This window comes from Salvia miltiorrhiza, chromosome 7, assembly GCF_028751815.1.
Source record: "Salvia miltiorrhiza cultivar Shanhuang (shh) chromosome 7, IMPLAD_Smil_shh, whole genome shotgun sequence".
In the NCBI taxonomy this organism is placed as follows: Eukaryota; Viridiplantae; Streptophyta; class Magnoliopsida; order Lamiales; family Lamiaceae; genus Salvia; species Salvia miltiorrhiza.
In genome coordinates, this window is record NC_080393.1 from 19,188,692 (window position 1) to 19,207,585 (window position 18,894).

At 38.2% G+C, this 18,894-nt stretch overlaps 3 protein-coding genes across 6 annotated transcripts; 1 reads left to right on the forward strand and 2 right to left on the reverse strand.

Moving 5' to 3' along the window:
• Window positions 1–7,339: 7,339 nt before the first annotated feature.
• On the forward strand, window positions 7,340–9,247 carry LOC130993189 (probable glycosyltransferase At5g03795). Of its 3 annotated transcripts, none has more exons than XM_057917968.1 (3): window positions 7,340–7,525; window positions 7,836–8,570; window positions 8,643–9,247. In XM_057917968.1, exons 2-3 carry the CDS (start codon window positions 7,852–7,854, stop codon window positions 9,133–9,135), a joined length of 1,212 nt encoding a protein of 403 aa, XP_057773951.1. In that variant the 5' UTR covers window positions 7,340–7,525; window positions 7,836–7,851; the 3' UTR covers window positions 9,136–9,247. The 3 variants fall into 3 exon arrangements, with proteins under 3 accessions (XP_057773951.1, XP_057773952.1, XP_057773953.1); XM_057917970.1 differs by lacking the exon at window positions 7,340–7,525 and having other exon boundaries at window positions 7,538–8,570; window positions 8,643–8,807; window positions 8,956–9,247; XM_057917969.1 differs by having other exon boundaries at window positions 7,423–8,570.
• A 7-nt stretch (window positions 9,248–9,254) lies between these two features.
• Window positions 9,255–12,420, reverse strand: LOC130993190 (uncharacterized). Of its 2 annotated transcripts, XM_057917972.1 has the most exons (5): window positions 12,083–12,420; window positions 10,939–11,050; window positions 9,957–10,028; window positions 9,677–9,882; window positions 9,255–9,584 (listed from the first exon to the last, which is right to left on the reverse strand). In XM_057917972.1, exons 1-5 carry the CDS (start codon window positions 12,190–12,192, stop codon window positions 9,476–9,478), a joined length of 609 nt encoding a protein of 202 aa, XP_057773955.1. In that variant the 5' UTR covers window positions 12,193–12,420; the 3' UTR covers window positions 9,255–9,475. The 2 variants fall into 2 exon arrangements, with proteins under 2 accessions (XP_057773955.1, XP_057773954.1); XM_057917971.1 differs by having other exon boundaries at window positions 9,255–9,882; window positions 12,083–12,336.
• Window positions 12,421–12,703: 283 nt separating this feature from the next.
• On the reverse strand, window positions 12,704–15,283 carry LOC130993188 (G-type lectin S-receptor-like serine/threonine-protein kinase At1g34300). The gene has a single exon (XM_057917967.1). It carries the CDS (start codon window positions 15,169–15,171, stop codon window positions 12,832–12,834), a length of 2,340 nt encoding a protein of 779 aa, XP_057773950.1. The 5' UTR covers window positions 15,172–15,283; the 3' UTR covers window positions 12,704–12,831.
• Window positions 15,284–18,894: the final 3,611 nt, after the last annotated feature.

The following is an 18,894-nucleotide window of genomic DNA, read 5'->3' on the forward strand; positions in this document are numbered from 1 at the left end:
GGATGAACGGCACGTGGCATACGGAAGAAATCAACGGATGAGAATTTCTACGGAAAGGCGAAAGGACGCAAAGGTTAAAAAGTAACCTCGGGGTACGGGGAAAATACTGTAGACTGGGCAGACATTTAATGCGGATGACGTCATCCACGCGGGCGAGTCCTCTGGCTGGTTGCATCTCTCCAGAGTGAACTAGCCAGACCAGGGGGCGGGAGTAACAAAAACGCCAGAGAACAATTTACAGGGCTTCTTTTTATTTTCTCATAATGTCAAAATGCTTATGTCTTTATGATTTACAGGGGTCAAGGAAAACAACAAAGTGTTGATGCTGATAACACACCACTGGTTGAACACGAAGAATACCCGGTTCAACCAGACTAGAGGGGGGAGTGGTTGGTGAGGAGCAATATATGCAGAGTAGGGAGAGAGTACAAATCAGAGGAATCACTCTCATCAGAGGAGCCGTATGGGTCAGAAGAACCATTTTTACCAGAAGGATTTCATCCATCAGAGGAATGACTCTAGCCAGAGGAATCATCCGCACCAGAGAAGTCATTCTTGACAGAGGAGCCCTCTTCTCCAGAGGAGTCATCCGCGCCGGAAAAGTCACCATCGCCAGAGGAGACGCCTTTACCAGAGACGACGTGTTTACCAGAGGAGTCCTTCATGCCAGAGATGTCAACATCACCAGAGAAGACGCCTTCGCCAGAGAAGACATTTCCATCAGAGGAGCCAATAAACGCGCGGGAAGGTCTCCCGCGTATTATCGGAATTACCATTGTACCCTTCCATCACGCAAGACGCATGCGCCGAAGATGTTTTTACTATTTTACCCCTCTGCTTGTAAATCTATAAATAGGGCCCGAGCTCGTGTATTATTTTTTACGCTATCTCACATTTTCAAATACAACTGATATTTTCTCCTTTCGTGCAAGATTTCCAATTGTTCTTTACTCCGTCTGCTTCCAGACATCACACTAGGTATAGTTCATGGTTTTTCTCCATAGTTTTAGGTGTTGGTTTCATTAAACACCAACAACCATTAATATGAACTCTAATAAATAAAATTTATATATATTGTGATATAAAAAACAGTTATAAATGACATGGTACTATTATCCGCCAGTAAAAAGTATCCGCTAGAAGTAGCCGCTTAGGGTTTCTTTCAAGCGGCTAATTCTAGAGGATACGTATGTGGTAGGCTCTATAATATTTTACTATTTCATAATATATGATTATATATTTTTTTTATCCAACATTTTCTATTATTTTATGTGTTAGGCTATATTAATTCATGTTAAATAAAATAAAATCAAAAATTCGAGACTTATTACACCACTATGATCCAAATTTGTCTAAATACAAGCCTATTATGTATTTCTACTTCATAGAATATATTTTAAAAAAAGAATACAAAATTAAGGTAAGTTTGTGTATAATAAAAAAGTAATAGGAGGATGTAAAAAATTGTACTTTAAGTATATTTGAAAACAAAAAAAAATTCTGAGCCTAATGTATATATTATCCGCCAGTAAAAAATAGCCTCTAGAAATAGCCGTCAGGATAAAAAACCAGGCGGCTATTGAGAGCGGCTATTGTTTACTGGCGGATAATGTATACATTAGGTTCAGAATTTTTTTTTTGTTTTCAAATATACTTAAAGTACAATTTTTTACATCCTCGTATTACTGTTTTATTATACACAAACTTACCTTCATTATTTTCAAACTTAGGGCATTATACGTCAATCATCTTACAATAATTGCACATTTATCTGGTTTTGTGCATTTTTAACTACCTATCTTACACATTTTCTTACACAATTGTACTTGTGTAAGAAAAGTGTAAGAACTTTTACAAAAAACCAAGCAACCCATCACCATCAAGTGTACTTTTCGGCTTTGACTTTCAAAGTGGGTAGTTTTGCAAGACATTTTATTGATGTTGGTAGATTTAATTCCACCCCTAACTTTTATATATATAAATTCATCAATATTCAATAAAAAATTAGTAATTCATAATCAAAATTATAATTTAATCTTCATATATATAAAAAGCAAAGTAAATGTAAATAAGTTCAATTAGAAGGATATAATTGGAATTGGAAAAAATAGTAGTTAAAAAATAAAAATAAAATTCAATATATTGTATCTATTTTAAAAAAAAAATTGCCAACAACTAAGAATAATTAGAAACCGTCAAATTCCATTTCAGAAAAAAAAGTAACCGTCAAATTCAATTAATCTTTTATTTTTTATCTTTTTTTATTTTATAAATGGAATACATTTTTTTAAAAAAAATTAAAGCAATTATGTATTAGATAAAATATGTAATTGTATCTTGAATGAAAGCTCACGAAATGACCTTTAATTTGATATATAATATGTAAAAAAATAGATTTAAAATAAGCAAGTTATGAAAATTTAATTAAAATAATAATACATTATATATATATATATATATATATATATATATAGTTCTATGGAGACCACTTCTTATATAGAGAATGAAGACCAAATCTTGTGCGTCGATCTTGCTTAATCTAACGGTGATCATTCGTCCATTAATTATTGTAATTTTTTCATATTTATTTATTTCCCTAATTACAACTAATCAAATCTTTTATTTATGCTCAAATCTCTCCCTCACTGTTCCGTCCCTCTCTCCAAACTCACGCTCTCTCTCTCTCCCCCACACGTTTGTAGAAAATACTAATGAACATACTAATGTTCGTTGATATGTTCGTAGAAAAACAAACGAACATACTAATGTTCACATAGAAAATACTAATGAACGTACTAATGTTCGTTGCTATGTTCGTAGAAAATTTAGTATGTTCGTTTGTTTTTCTACGAACATATCAACGAAAATTAGTATGTTCATCAGTATTTTCTACGAACGTGTGGGAGAGAGAGAGAGCGTGAGTTTGGAGAGAGGGACAGAACAGTGAGGGAGAGATTTGAGCATAAATAAAAGATTTGATTAGTTGTAATTAGGGAAATAAATAAATATGGAAAAATTACAATAATTAATGGACGAATGAAAATAAGTTAGATTAAGCAAGATCGACGCACAAGATTTGGTCTTCATTCTCTATATAAGAAGTGGTCTCCATAGAACTCCACCCTATATATATATATATATAGGGGCGCGCTCCAATGAGACCCCCTATTTTTCGTGTAACATGAGAACAATGAATAAGACATATAATACTAATGAACAAGATGTATATACTGATGAAAAATTAAATTTAAAAAATTCGTAATGAATAAGACATATATACTGATGAACAAGCCGTATATACCGATGAACAATGCAGTATATACTGATGAATAACAAAATTTAAAATATTCTGCTCCCTCCAGGATTCGAACCCTGCAAAAAAAAATCACCCTCTAAATACAATATCAGCCATAGGATTGATAAAATAAACGCATCAGATCGTGCCCTATATCTCACTAAAATTAGGGGGTCTCATTGGAGCGGCCCCCTATATATATATATATATATCACAATAATATTTCTTCAAAATGTAATGTTATTTAACTTGAAATCAGAATCGCATTTGAGTTTTATAAAATTGGTTATTGCCATAAAATACATCAAGTTTGTCAATTTTCTGATTTATATCATCACTTTTTTTTTTGGCCAGAAAATACATGAATTTATAATTTATTCGCAATTGTCCCATCATTTTTAAATTCGCCCAAATTAATCTGAGGTAGCAGTCGAATTGCCAACGTGATCGCCGGAATTGCCAACGTGGCTGCCGGAGTTGCCAAATTCTCTCTTTCTCTCACATACACACGAGTCACAGACTCGTCGCCCTCATTCACCAACAGATTCGTCGGCTTTCCCACCAGCAGAGCCGTCCCTCCCCCCTTCGCTGCCCTCCTCCACGAACAGAGCCGCCGACCTCTTCTCAAGCGGTGGCGGCAGCGGCGCCCTCTGCAAAACCACATCCCCCAAATCGCCTCATCTGCTCTAGGTTCTGCCGCCGCCCCACGCGGCGCCGTCCCCTTCATCAGCGGCGGTGAAGCCATCGCCACACCCCCTCAAATCTCCCTCAAATAATCACTCAAAGATTCCACCAACTCCACCTCTCCTGCTTCGATTACCCGGCAAAGGGCGTCACCTCCGACCACCGCCCCTAAGCCATCTCTAAAAAATCACAGAAAACCACAAATCTCTCTCAGAAAATCACAGATCCGGCCAACCTCTTCCCCTTTGCCAGCCGCTCACCCAATGGTCGTAGCCCCTAAGCCATCTCTGAAAACCCTAGGCACCAACAGTCGTTCTTCCCTCTTCGAACCCACGACCATGTCCGCCACCGCGACGGCCCCTCTTCCAGCGAGGGCAGAAGTCTGAACGGCGCCGGATGCCGCTGTCGGTCAACGGAGGGAATATAATGAGATGGGGAAGAGAAAGATATTTCCCTCTCTTTTCCTTTGGCTTTTCGAATACATTGAATGGGTTGGGGGAAGGGGAGGCTCCGCTGGGCTATGGGTGCGGGCAAGGCCGAAGGGGTAAGGTGGGAGAGGGGGGTCGATATGTGGGAATTGGGATGGGTGGGGATGTGGCAACGCATCGTCATCAATCTCGTATAAATTAAATGCCACGTAAGCCACGTAAATGACACATAAGTTTCGATTTCGCTGGAGTTATTCACCGTGGAATATTTAAGAATCAATCTTAAATTCATGTATTTTTTGACAAAAAGAAAAAGTGATGATATAAACCAGAAAATTGACAAACTTGATGTATTTTATGGCAATAACCCCTTTATAAAATTATCAAACTATGCATTTTTCTTTAATTTATAACAAAAAATATTAATAGCATATTATGTAATTATCATAAAATGATAATATATTATATATTATAATTTATTTTAGGGAACACTAATGCAATAATCTTATGTAATTAATTGAATACTAAATAAATTTTAAAAGTATAAATTATAATTAGAGGTACACGATCTTTCTCAAATTCTTATCAAGTAATTCTTCAAACTGTATGTTTAAAAAATGTATGTACATGTACTTTCAAGATAAAATATTTACTGTCTCCAAGGGGACGTACACCAAGCGGTGCGACCTCCTGTCTGTGAACAGTGAGGTCTCATATATATATATATATATATATATATATATATATATATATATATATATATATATATATATATTAATGTATGTTATTTCAAAAATTCAGATGTTTTAATTTTATTTGTTATTTCTTTCTTTATTATATAAAAAAATGCAGGCCTTATTTTTAATCAAATGTTATATTTTTGCGTAAATTACATTGATTATATTAAACTATTAGATCAATTTGTAAATAATAAATTTGATATTAATTTTTTTTTTACGTTATACTAATAATTATTCTCTACGCCCACAAAAATAGTCTATTTTTGCCATTTAAGGACGTCCACAAAAATTATTCTCATTATAAGTTTGGAAAGTTTGCATCAGGTGATGGATTTGATGAATTTTTTTCTTCACTCACAATATAATTAATTATAATTATTTACACTACTTTTTAAGTATGATCCTTTATTCATTCACAATACACTAACCATTTTTATTAAAATTTGTATCATCTCGTTCTATGACTATTTTTTATGAAAAAAGAAAATATAAATTATATAAACAATTTATGCAAGTCTAAGATCACAATCACCACGCATAGCACGGGAGATACACTAGTAATGGCTAATGTACGATGAATGTATCGGAATGTATCTCCTTTTCTACTACTATTATTATACATTTGTATTGGCGCCATTGTCGCTGCTAGGACTGAGCATTTGGACAATTTGGATTAAAACCAAATCAGGTTGAAAAAAATCGAACTCGAATCACCCATAAATTTTGAATTTAAACCAAACCGTTTTAATGGTTAAAATCGAACTAAATCAAACCGTAATTTTTTTATTCGAGTCGACATAAACCGTTTCTTTTTTAATATATATTTATAAATTCAGTTTAAAAATTTATAATTTAAAATTTCACTATATATATTTATAAATTCAGTTTATGAAATTGGATGAAATTTAGTTTATAATTTTAAATGTTTAAAAATTATATATATATATATATATATATATATATAGTAATATTTAATTCGGGCGAGTCCGGATTAAAAATCGCACCGTTTTTTCAAACCTGAAACGAACTAAATGATTTTTTAAATTTCAAACCGATCCGCATCATTACATGTATAAAAATCGAATCAAATCGCTATTTTTGATTTGGTTTGGTTTAATTTGACTGTTCTGGTTCGATTTTGCTCAGCCCTAGTCGCTGCTGCTTTCCCTTCTTTGTGAACCGAAGTTAGAATTATTGAGTTTTATATATTATCAATTTATCACTTTCATGACACAGTGCTAAAATTCGTTATCATGTTACTCTTATAAACCGTTTGACATAAAATCTAACTTGAGAAAGCATTACGTTTAATACTTCTAAATTTATATGTTTGATCTAATTTGAATGTAAGAATCTTTTCATTTGAGAACGACAATAGTACAAGTTTGTCATTACCGTCCTAAGGTAGGTATATTGATTATTTTAAAAAAAAAATCATACTATATGTGAAAATAGAGTATTACTAATACATCGTGAATAAAATTAAAGTTTTAGAATTATTTGATTGAAAAAAAATTGAGTTTAATATTTATAAAAATTAATGATTTTTCAATTTCGGCAACCCATATTAGTTCTTTTAATTTTTTGTAATTCAAATTCTTGAGTTTTACAGAAATTACTTAAGCTGTTTAGGAGCTTATAAGCTTCTTTAAAGTGTTTGGCAAAATAAGCTCCTCGCCAGCTTATAAGCTCCCCAAAAAATAAGTTCCTCCACCCAACTTATTTTTTTATAATCTTATATGCAACAATCTTTTTACAAATATTTTTCAACTATAATTTATTATTTTCATCATATATCATTTAAGTTCATTTTTCTTCGATTTTCTCTCTCTAACAAAAAAAATTCTCTCTCTAGCTTATAAGCTCAATTATCCAAACACTTTGACAACTTATAAGCTCTTAAAAATGATATCTTATAAGCTCTTGAAACATCTTATAAGCTCTTGGAGCATATAAGCTTTTTAAAATAAGCTTAGGCAAACACCCTCTTATAAAAGTTAAAAGTGAAGTTTGAAGTTAAAGAGTTGATTTAAGAAGTTGAATTCGATTCTCAAAGTAAGCGAATGAATGCGGATCAAAATAGCAGACGTACATGCGCTACGATACGATTGGTAGACAAATATGTTTTTTTTTTTTTTTTTGAAGCTGATTGGTAGACAAATATGTTAATTAATCAAATAATGTACCGTCCCAATAGTAGTGCCGTTGAAGAAGCAAGAATTTACAGTATTTTATTTTTAGAAGAACCAAGAATGTTTACTAGTACTACATATAAAAAGTGGAGTGACACGCAAACCGAGGGGCTCTCTCTCTCTCTCTCTCTCTCTCCGTCTTCCACCACCGGAAGGAAGTTCCTCCGCCGCCATTAGCTGTAACTTGTAAGTGCTGACTGCTGCTTCACCTCTCTTTCCTTTTCATGTCCACCTCAGGAATTAAATGCTCCCAGATTGGTACACTTAAATTCTTTGTGACTTAAGGGAACATTTACATTTGATCCTCGATTTTCTTCTTGAATTTATGTTTTTGATTTTTGAATTTATCCTTGAGAGATATCATTCCAATGACAGAACCACCTACTTTCCTCAACTATTTAATTCAAATTTATTGAATAATGAAAAGTCTGAGTCATCATCGTCGACTTTGTCTCACTTCAAACTTACTAGTAGTATTTGTTTACTTTATGATTAGAGAGAAAGAGGGCGTGATGAGTCTGCGCAGTATCTCAAGGCGAAAATGTTGGAATGCATATCTCATGATGTTCTCACCCATCGCTCTCCTCTTGATCACATCTTCATCCATTTGGTCGCTGCGCCCTCAAATTCCCGACCTCAAGTCGTCTCCTCCGCCTCCGAGGAGCTCTCCTTATCACGACTGGGAATTTTTCAATGCAGATTACGAGGAGATGTTGAGCAAGCTAAGGATCTACGTGTATCCTGATGCCTTGAACGCCAACACTTCATCATCTGCTGTATTTCTCCCCCACCCCGACCCCCTCAATCCCAAAATAGGGAACTACTACAGCGAGCACGCCTTTAAGCTGGCGCTGCTGCGGAGTTCCCTCGTCACCCAACGCCCTAACCACGCCCACTTCTTCTTCATGCCCTTCTCCATCAACATGATGCGCTATCACCCCCTCCTCCGTTCCGAGTCCTCCATTTCCACCTTCGTTGCCAACTACGTCACCAAAATCAGCTCCCAGTCCGCTCACTGGAACGCCTCTGGGGGCGCTGACCACTTCTTCGTCTGCTGCCACTCCGTTGGCCGCGAGGCCACCTCCCAACACTCCGCCCTCCGCAACAATGCCATTCAGATAACTTGCTCCTCCAGCTACTTTCAGAGGCTCTACACCCCGCACAGAGACATAGCACTGCCTCAAGTCTGGCCTCGACCTGACCACCAAACCCTCATTCCTCCACATCAGAGGTCAGTAATAATCTCCAACTCCTTGCTTCATTGTTTCATTCAGTTTTGTGATGTTATGAATGCGTGATGCAGAAGCAAGCACGTCTTCTTCGCCGGTAGAGCTCAGAACTCTGTCGCTCGGCAGGAGGTGTTGCGGTTGTGGGGGAACGATTCTCTGTTCCGTATATTCTCGGGGCATTCGTCGATGCCGTACGAGGAAGGTTTCATGAGAAGCAGATACTGCCTCCACATCAAAGGGTACGAGGTGAACACAGCCAGAGTTGTGGATGCCATCCACTACGGCTGTGTGCCTCTTCTCATATCAAATTACTACGATCTTCCATTTGCTAATATTCTGGACTGGAGCAAGTTTTCTATCATAGTTAACCAAAATGATATTCCTCAGTTGAAAAACATCATAACATCCGTGCCCGAGCAGACGTACCTTGACCTCTATCACAACTTGTGCGTGGTTAGGAAGCACTTCAGGTGGTCTGCTGTGCCTCAGAGTCAGAGCTACGACGCCTTCCATATGACTGCTTACCAGCTGTGGTTGAGGCGAGGCTTGCACCGCGTCGCTTCATGACTTGTATGTGTAAAAACCATGACATTTCTTGATATTTTTCATGATCACCGTGTGCATTTTCTACAGTGTATAAATACAGTCGCAGTGATATAATAACAACACATGACAAAGATTCTTCATAGAGAAACTATGCTGGTACGGTTAGCACCATTTTCATGTGAACAGAAATAACAGATTGTACATATGTCTGATACCAAATTCCAAGCATTACATTTCTGTTGCACACACGTAAAATAATTTTTCAGACACGTTAGCAACCAAATAAAAAGCAAAGGTTTATATTACATAACTTTTAAGCATGAGCTCAACAAGTATAGATGAGGGAAACAACAGCAATGATTTACATTGGGTTTTCAGTATTATTTGGTTGGTAAGTGCGGCGTCTCAACTGTGACTCTGCGTTTGGCTGCTGCAGGAAAATTCTAGTAGGGTCGCTAGGATCAACGTATCTGCAACATACATACAGTTTCTTCTCTCATTAGCAGAGCATGATGTAAAAACTGCAAAGACAGCGATAGTGTGTAACAGGAAGAAAACATACGCGTGTCTCATCATCTCATCAACAGGAGTTTGTGCTGCTTGGAGAGGATCCACTCGAGGCTGTGCTGCAAGATGCTGGTTATATTGTCTGACAGAACTAATCAAGTTGAAGAAGAGTGGGACGAATGTTCCACAACCGCCATCCTTGAACAGAATCTTGAAAGAATGAGTTGAATAAAGGGCCCTATGCTCATTATCGGGCACAACCTGGAAATGGTAGCAGAAACTTCAGACCCGCTCAAGTGAAACAACAGACCAGAAACACAAGTTCTAAAGCTTACAGGTTCCACACGACCAGCGATGTTGTTACAGTAGAAAATTGGCTGGTGGAATTTCTCATCATGAACATGGAGCTGCATTGTAAATCCCAAGTTGAAATAAGTGCAATCCATTCTTAGAATTCATCTACAAATTTGCAGGAAGAAACATGTAACAACTAACAAGTAACATAATTCATTCAAAAACTATTTCCACAATAGAGAATGTAGCTCTTGATCGCATTCCTCGTTAACAATCTTATTATCCTTCCCTACTCATTTTATTTGCAATTTGGTCGGATATCTTGGAGCTTCCAAAACCTATAACTACTAATGTATAGTGGTGTGACCTATATCGACTCATACAATTTCCCACTTTATCATAGGGAAGCAAAACCCAAATCCACCAGCCAAAATGAATAATAAATGAGGTAGATTAACATTTCAGGACAGCTCCGACTGGCTTTTTTTTTCCAATAAATGAAATCCCTGAAACAAAATGTCCAGGACCATCAAATGAAGATTGACGTTGATATGCGTCTCCTACCAAAATTAGCAGAGTTAATGACCAAATGGTTTGACATACAGGTTAATATCCTCTAGTTTTGGCAGAATCCTGGAGGCAAGTAGTGAGGAAGGAGCTATTAGGTAGAGGATTGTGTGCACAATGTCACACTCACACCGTGACATCACACTTCAAGGAACCCCAGGATAGATATTCCATCATATATTGTAGAGTTCAGGCATCAAATAACATTCTTCCCTTATTATGCCACATCATGGTGAAATCTGATTCAATCCCACTATCTCCACCCCTTCCCAAGTGATGAAAAATTTATCACTAAAATAAATAAACAGAGCAACATCAAAACCGTCATTTTAGAACGATATATCAACCCATATTGACACTTAGGAAATCCCAGAAAACCATGGATGGATGTGATGATAGATGTAGTTCTTTGAGCACTTTTGTAAAAGCAGGCAAACAAGTAGAACTTATGCATACCAGGGGCATATCAAAAGCAAAAAGATTCCCAACAGGTTTCTTTGCAACGAACACCATGCGGATATTTGACAAGTAAATAGTTCCTTTTGCTTTAACTGTTCCACCTTGAGTGCTGCGAGTGTGAAACATGAAAATTGAGTGCTGTTGTGATTGTAAACCTCAATAATTCAGAATTCAAGTTGGCACAATAGAATATGAATGGTGCAGGAGCTTGCTAATAAAGATTGGAGGCATCAAATAGCATATGAGTAGATAATAGATCAATCAACCAGGCATAACCAAATTTATTGATAAAAAAATGTATCTCAAATTCTGGATGGTTCACAGTTTTGAACTACATTAAGCTAAGCAACAACAAAGTCGGTGGTGTCTCTTATTGAGTTCTATTCTTAAAATGCATGCTTTTCTTTCTGCAGGAAAGTGCCTCAATATTCAAAACCAGAAACATAAAGATATAATACTACTATTATCTAGAAATACACCACCACGCTGTTTGAACTGTGACTCCGTGAGGGAAGAAGATAACCCCAACTCAACTCATAACTTGTTATACTTCACCTTAGCCTTCACCACTACTCTAATTGCACTTTATCTGCATTAATTCAAGTCCCCCAAAAAAACTAAAAAATAAAATTCCCAAACATACTTTCCCTCCGTTGGACCCATAACAATATCTAAGCTAACAACTGATCCTAAGAATACTGGGGAGGTTCCAAAGTAAAATGATGGACTACGAAAACCTCCTATGGCCACTAGACTAACAAAATGATGCAGAGAACAAAAGAAAGGCATCAAATTTTGGGCTCATCAATCAGAAAGAGATCGTTCTCGGGTATCCCTTCCATAATTGGCAACGTAATTCACATTAACTGAACGACAGTACACGGCCATCACCACATTAACGCGAATTGAACAAAAGAATCTTAATATAAAAAAATCAACTCCTAAACAATAAAAGTACTTGAAAAAAAAGAAGAAAAAAAAAGTGGCAATTCCATACGACGTGTTATCTGATCAATCAATACCACGATCATGCCGAGAATTAAGACTCCATTCATCTACCATTCAATCAAAATCATAATAGCAATTCAAAATTGGTCCGAATTCCATATAATATTAAAAAAAAATGGGATAGGAAAGAAACCCGGGGATCTTGTCGATCTCAAATTCGACGCCGTCTCTAGCCAAGACGAACATCTCGTTGATGAAGGGCACCGGCATCCCATTGGGGAAGAGTTGAGGATTCAGAGCCATGCTTTCTGTATCTAGATTCAACTCCAAGAGCTTTGGGTGCAGGGTAGATTATGAAGAATTTTTGAGTACGCAAATACGCGATGATCTCTAACTATAAAACGCGTGGGCGTCGCAAACTACTACCATATTCTCGAATTTGTAGAAAGAATATGTAACATCTCCTTTTGGGCTTTAATTAAATTAATTGTTAAAGATGGCCCAATAACAGATAACCCAACCGACTACGCTAATTCAATCAATTCTATGATAATTTCTCCACAATTTCTCAATATTTAACAAACCTAATCATTTTTCACATATAAATTTACACGGTAAATTTATTTCTTTCTAGTCGGTTGTCATCTGATGTAGTTTAATCGGTGAGATCCACCGTCATCCGGCCCTTTCCTCTCCTCCTTCCTTGACGACAGCCAGGCATTCAATATCAATTTCGTTCATCATTTACCATTAATTACGTTGATGTTTTATTTTGCCAATTATTCTACGACTCCACCGGTCACGGTAAGAAATTAGCTTGTACAAAGATTATAAAGTAGGTACTAATATTCCTTGCGATGAAATTGGAGTATATTATTACAGACAGTACTATAAAGTTTAAACACAGTATGGAGTGGTGTGTAATTATGATCTGATTTTAGTTTAGGCATCCAAGTAAAATATTTTAGGCTTGGTAGGAGGGGTGATCTCGACCGTCCCTTCAAGCATCTTGGCGACCTTCCCCATAGACGGCCTGATCTCGGGCCTCTCCTGCAGGCACCACATGGCTGTCTTGACCATCCGATTCACCATATCGAAGTGCGCCCTGCTGTCGTAGCTGTGCTTGATCCGCTGATCCAGCACCTCCTCCACGTTCATCTCCTTGAACACCTTCTCGTACGCCCACCCCGGCAGGAACCACTGGTCGCTCTCCACCTTGGAGTCCAGCTGCGCGAAGTTCCTCGCCCCGCTCACCATCTCCAGCAGCACCAGCCCGTAGCTGTACACGTCCGCCTTGGACGTTATCTGCTCCGGCCTCGTCCACTCCGGCGCCATGTACCCCGGCGTCCCCCTTACCCTCGACATGCTTATCATGTCCTCCTTCTTCTTCAGCTTCGCCAGCCCGAAATCCGACACCTTCGGGCAGAAGTCGTCTCCCAGCAGTATGTTCTCCGGCTTGATGTCGCAATGCAGCACCCACTCCAAGCACTCCTCGTGCAGGTACGCGATCGCCCTCGCCACCCCCAACGCGATCCTGTACCGTATGTCCCAATCCAGAATCGGCTTCCTCTCATCCTCCTCGCTTTGGAACAAGAACTCGTCCAGTGATCCGTTCGGCACGTACTCGTACACCAGGATTCTACTCCCCTTCTCAGCGCAGAACCCCCACAGCCTCACCAAGTTGAGGTGGTGCATCCTCGCAATGATGGTCACCTCCGCCCAGAAATCAGCGTCCCCGCCGCCGATGTTTTTCAGGGTCTTCACGGCCACCACGCGCCCGTCGCTCAGCTTCCCCATGTACACGATGCCAAACCCGCCTTTCCCGATCGGATTCGAGAAGTTGTTTGTGGCATCCTTGAGCTCGGCGTAGGTGAACCGCTTCGGCCCGCCAGCCGGCATCACCTCCAGCCCGAACATCCTCGCCATGTCCCTATACTTAATATACTTGTTCAGGAACGTCCAAAAGAAGAATGCGCCACACAGAAGCTCGGCCACGAACAGAGTGCACACAATCGCAATGTTCCTAGTCATAGCCCTCGACTCCTCCGGGGGCTCGGGGAGACTTATCCTCACCGGGCACATGGTCTGCATCAACGACGTCATCCCATTGAAGCCCGACACATCGCTCTCCGACTCATCGACCCTCAAGAACATGGCCTTCTCCGCCCCCGGAGACCAGTATCCATCATTCATCCTCCCCAGCTGCAGAACACAGAAATTCGTCCCATCGTACTTGAACATGAACCCCAGGCAATCAGGTTTCCGCAAACAAGAAGCCTGGCACGTCGTGAAGTTGGTAGTCTCGATGTCACTTTGGTTCAATCCACCGGTGAAATTCACAAAATCCAACCTCAAGAACTTGGTCCTCGCCAAACTGCTCAAGGGGGTCTTCAACTGGCACGAGTCCCCGGCCCCCCTCGTGTAGCCCGGAGGGCAAACGCAGGAAGTCGAGAAGTTGGATGCATCGTATATGCATATGGAGTTTGCACCACAAGTGCCATGAACCATACACAACTGGAACAAAGCTTGCCACCTAACAATCCATTGACTCAACCCCACATCATAGCTATACAGCCTAAGGTTCCCATCATCGTCGAGGCTCAATTTTCTCAGCTTCTTGACTCCGAAATCGGAGGCGTAATACATAGCATTATTACCATATGCAATCACCCCCAAATCATCCAAACTCATGAATGTAAAATTTCCAAGATTAGTCCAATAGTTATCGTTCCTACCAATGAAAACAAGCTGCCTAGAATCAAACTTATACTTCCCGTTGCTCGAAAATAGGGTAGTCCCGTTTATCTGTTGATTAGGGAGAATCGTATTGGTCGGAAAATTAAAGCTTCGAAAACTGCCGTAAACGAGATTACCGTTGGAAAGCAGCGAGAGACCGCTTCCGTTCACGATCGCGGGCCATAGATTTGTGGAGTTAGCAGAAGAGCTGACGAGGCGGAGCTCGCCGGAGCGGGAGATGAGCAGCGAGGCGGCGGCGGAAACGGGGGAACGGGTGGCGTTCCAGACTACGGCGTTGAGGGAGACGACGTTGCGGAACCAGACGGAGAAGGTGTAGAGGCCGGGGGAGTTGGGGACGGGGAGGAACCCGGCGGCGAAGGCGGCGTCGGGGGAGAGGAGAGTCTGGTTCTGGCCGGGCAGCCATGGGGAGTTGGAGGAAGAGAAGACGGAGATGTTAGTGGGCTGTGCTTGAGAGTGAGATACATTGAGGATTGAGAGCGTCAAGCAGAAGAAGAAGAAAGGGAGAAGATGGGTGAGAGAAGACATTGTGGTGGAATGGGGTTGTTTGAAGGTGGGTTTGAAGAATTTTAATGGCGGCTTTCATGTGCCGTGTGGAATGGAGGAAGACAGTCAGCGTTGACTTCCATAGAAATAAACTGTAAATGGTGGTCGTTGGAACTTGCAAGTTGGAACAAGATTTTTTTCGCTAAATTTTTCTCCTTACTATACTATACGAATTTACATTTAATACAGAATTAATATTGTAGACAATTAAATTTGTCGTCGAATTAAATCGTGCCACGTGTAAATTCATGAATTAAATATTCAATTATATTTTCTATTTTATTAAATGGGATTTTATTCCTAAATTAAATGGATATATATGATTAATATTTAATAAAATGAATTAATAGGCTTATTGGCCACTTAAAGCCCTAAGGCCCATGCATGGAGGCCCAAAGCCCATAAAGCCCACGAAGCCCATCTCTAAAATCTATAAATAGAGGTGTTGGGAGCTCATAAATGACAACGTGAAGGAACGGAAAATCGAAGAGCACAAAGAATTCTCTCTAGTATCACAAGTAGAAGAGGCGGAGAATTGGAGAGTTCAAGTATTCTTCCAAGTATTCAAGTATCTTGAAGAATTCTATCTAACGTTCAAGTCTCCTTCAAATCTTCAATCGTTTGAGTATTCAAATCTTCAAGTATCCTTCGAATCTTCAAGTATTTGAGCATTCAAATCTTCAAGTATCCTTCAAAATCTTCAAGTATTCAAGTATCTTCAAATCTTCGAGTATTTCTTCAAATGTTCAAGCATTCCTGCGAATCTTTGAAGTGATCTTCAAGTATCCAAAGAAATCAAGTTCAAAAGCTTCAAGGCGTTCTTACAAATTCTAAGGACGTTCTTCAAATCAAATAAAATCAAATCAAGTTCGAAAGCTTCAAGGCGTTCTTACAAAATTCTAAGGACGTTCTTCTCAAATCAAATCAAGTTCAACGTTCAATCCAAAATCACGACTTAAGTCCTTTGGATTGGCGTCACCAAAACAAGTATTTCAAGAACCTTCGAGCTTGTTCAAGAATCAAATGGAAGAGAAGAATCAGAGGATTAACTAGAGATTACAATCCGCCTAAATCTATCTTCAAAATCTATCAAATTATCTTTGTAACGCGTTTTGTATTTTATCAAATTGAAATACAAAAAAATTTGTGTTTACAAATATATTTATAAATATAGAAATACTATTTTTGCATTTAATTATATGAATTAGCCTTAATTCATTATTGAAAAGTTTGTGGTGATAAATTAATAAATTATAGATAAAATAGATCAATTCGTTATTAAGAATTTTCGTAGTTATAAATTATACTCCATGTGATCAATTCATTATTAAAAAATTTCGTGATTGTAAACTGTAAAAGTATTAATAATGACTATTTTTTATCTTAATAATTATTTTTTGTCAATAGAAAAATAAATATATTTTTTTTGCAATAAGAAAAAGAAATATTTTAGTAGTTCAATTTCAATGAAACGGGATATACATGATTTCAAATATTTTAGTATTTCCATTTGGTTTACTAGATATTTACATGGAAATTATATGTTAAAAAAAAAAAAAAAAAACAATCGCAATTTAATCAAGAAAAAAAAAAACAATCATAACTGTTTTTTTTTTTAAATCCAAAACAATCATAATTGTTGTGTATGCATTAACTGTTTCCAAATTGTCATAAAGTAATACAAGTGGAGCGATCACTTTTGACTAGTTCAAAGTCGACTCGCATAGTTGTATTATTCTTTAGGCATTCTGGACCGTAAATACATAAGTTTTTATTTGGAGGATGTCTTGAATATAATTGGGTGTATCGTATAATCGAATTACACTTTAATTCATATTCTGATTCGAACCTGCATTCTGATTCGAACCGTGTAATTAAAGATTATTTTGTATATAAATGACACTACGTATAAATGATACTTTTTTTTTTATCAAGTAAAATTTTATTAGAAAAATGACAAGGTACCAGCAGTACCAATGCTAGAACAAAAAGGGGATCTTGTACTCACAGGAGCACCAGGTAGAGAAAGAAACATTTTCTCCCACAATTTGAAACCCCTTGTTCCAACTCCACAAACGACCTTTGATTTCTAAAACAAGAAGATGAACTTCCCAAGCCTTACCCTCGAACCTACTCTCATTCCTACTTTTCCAGATCAGCCAGATAGTCCCAACCCAAAGAGCCTTAAGAAATTTTCTGTTTTTTTTTTCCCCTTCCACTGTGAATGAACGAAGTAAAGTGTTGAGATAAACCTTGGGGCTTCGCGGTTTTGATGTTGATCCACTGTTGAATTTGATCCCAAACTAACTCAGCCTTCAGACAGTGTAAGAATATATGCTCTGCCGTCTCTTCTCGTGTCACGCATCCGTTGCACCACTTCTCTTCAATTCCGATGCACCACTACGTATAAATGATACTATAACATTGTAAATGACACTATGCATAATTGACACTATTCAGAAATATAAATGACACTTCCTGTAACTGACATTATAAAATTGTAAATGAGACAATAATATTTTAAATGACACTATAAAATTGAAAATGACACGATAACATTTTAAAATATTACAGTTTCATTTATATAATCGAATAGTGTCAACTATAGGCAGTGCTATTTATATAACCGAATAATGTCATTTACACGATTTGAGTCAAGATGCGGGTTCGGATCATAATGCGGGTCATGATTTGGGTGCGGGTCAATTCGATCATATTCAAATTTTTGTGTTTAGTTAATTCATGAACTATACATGAGTTTTAGTTTTAAATCACGAATTGAATTTTTTAAATTTAAATCAATTTCAAAGTTAGTCAAACTAAAATTCACAATTTTGAAAAAAAAAAACAAGCTAATACATGGGACAAATTCAAGCTTAAAAACAAAGTCAGTCCAACTATATGAGTATCGGGTACCGAATACCCGCTCGGATATTGGGTCCGGATCGAGAATACTCGATGCCCATTTTGAGACCCCTAGATTTAAGAGCACATGATAATTTTAAATTCTACATGACACTTCAAAATAATTTTATTTATAATGTTCTAATTTTTTTTTTTCATTTTGTATCTTCTTAATTTCTAAAAGATAAAAATAATAAAGATATTTTTAAACGCGACTTTACTTTTATTTGGTATCATTCTCTCCAGTTATTTGTTTCGTTAAGTTATTCTTAGCTTACTCAGTGCTAGAATATTATCTGATTAATTTTACAAATTATTTATATCTTCTTCATATCTTGCATTCATATAACATTAATCTTAAGACGAAAAGCTCTCTCTCTCTCTGAAGGTCCGAAAAAAGCTCTCGGTCTCGAGCGATGAAAAATTGAGGCGGAGCTTCTCCGCTCAGTCGGCACCGTCCTCACCTTCTGCGCGGCACGGCGGCAGGCCTCCCGACCCTCTCACCTCTCGGTCTCGGCGTTTCTTTCTCAGCTCAGGCGCGGCGGCGCCCTCACCCTGCGCAGCTGCACGTCGCTGCCAGCCCTCTCCGGCTTCCAGGTCGGTGTCGTGACCTGAGGAGTCTCGTCAGCCTTGAGTCCGGTGGCAATCGAAAGCTGCTGCAATCCATCGGCGGTGCAGCAAGTTCTTTCAATTTTCCGGAGAGAGGAAAGGGGATCTGGCGACTGCACGCAGCCGCCGCCATCGCCGCTGCTCGCCTCCGTCGCTGATTGGTGTCGCCTCGCCGCTTTGGCGATCTGCACA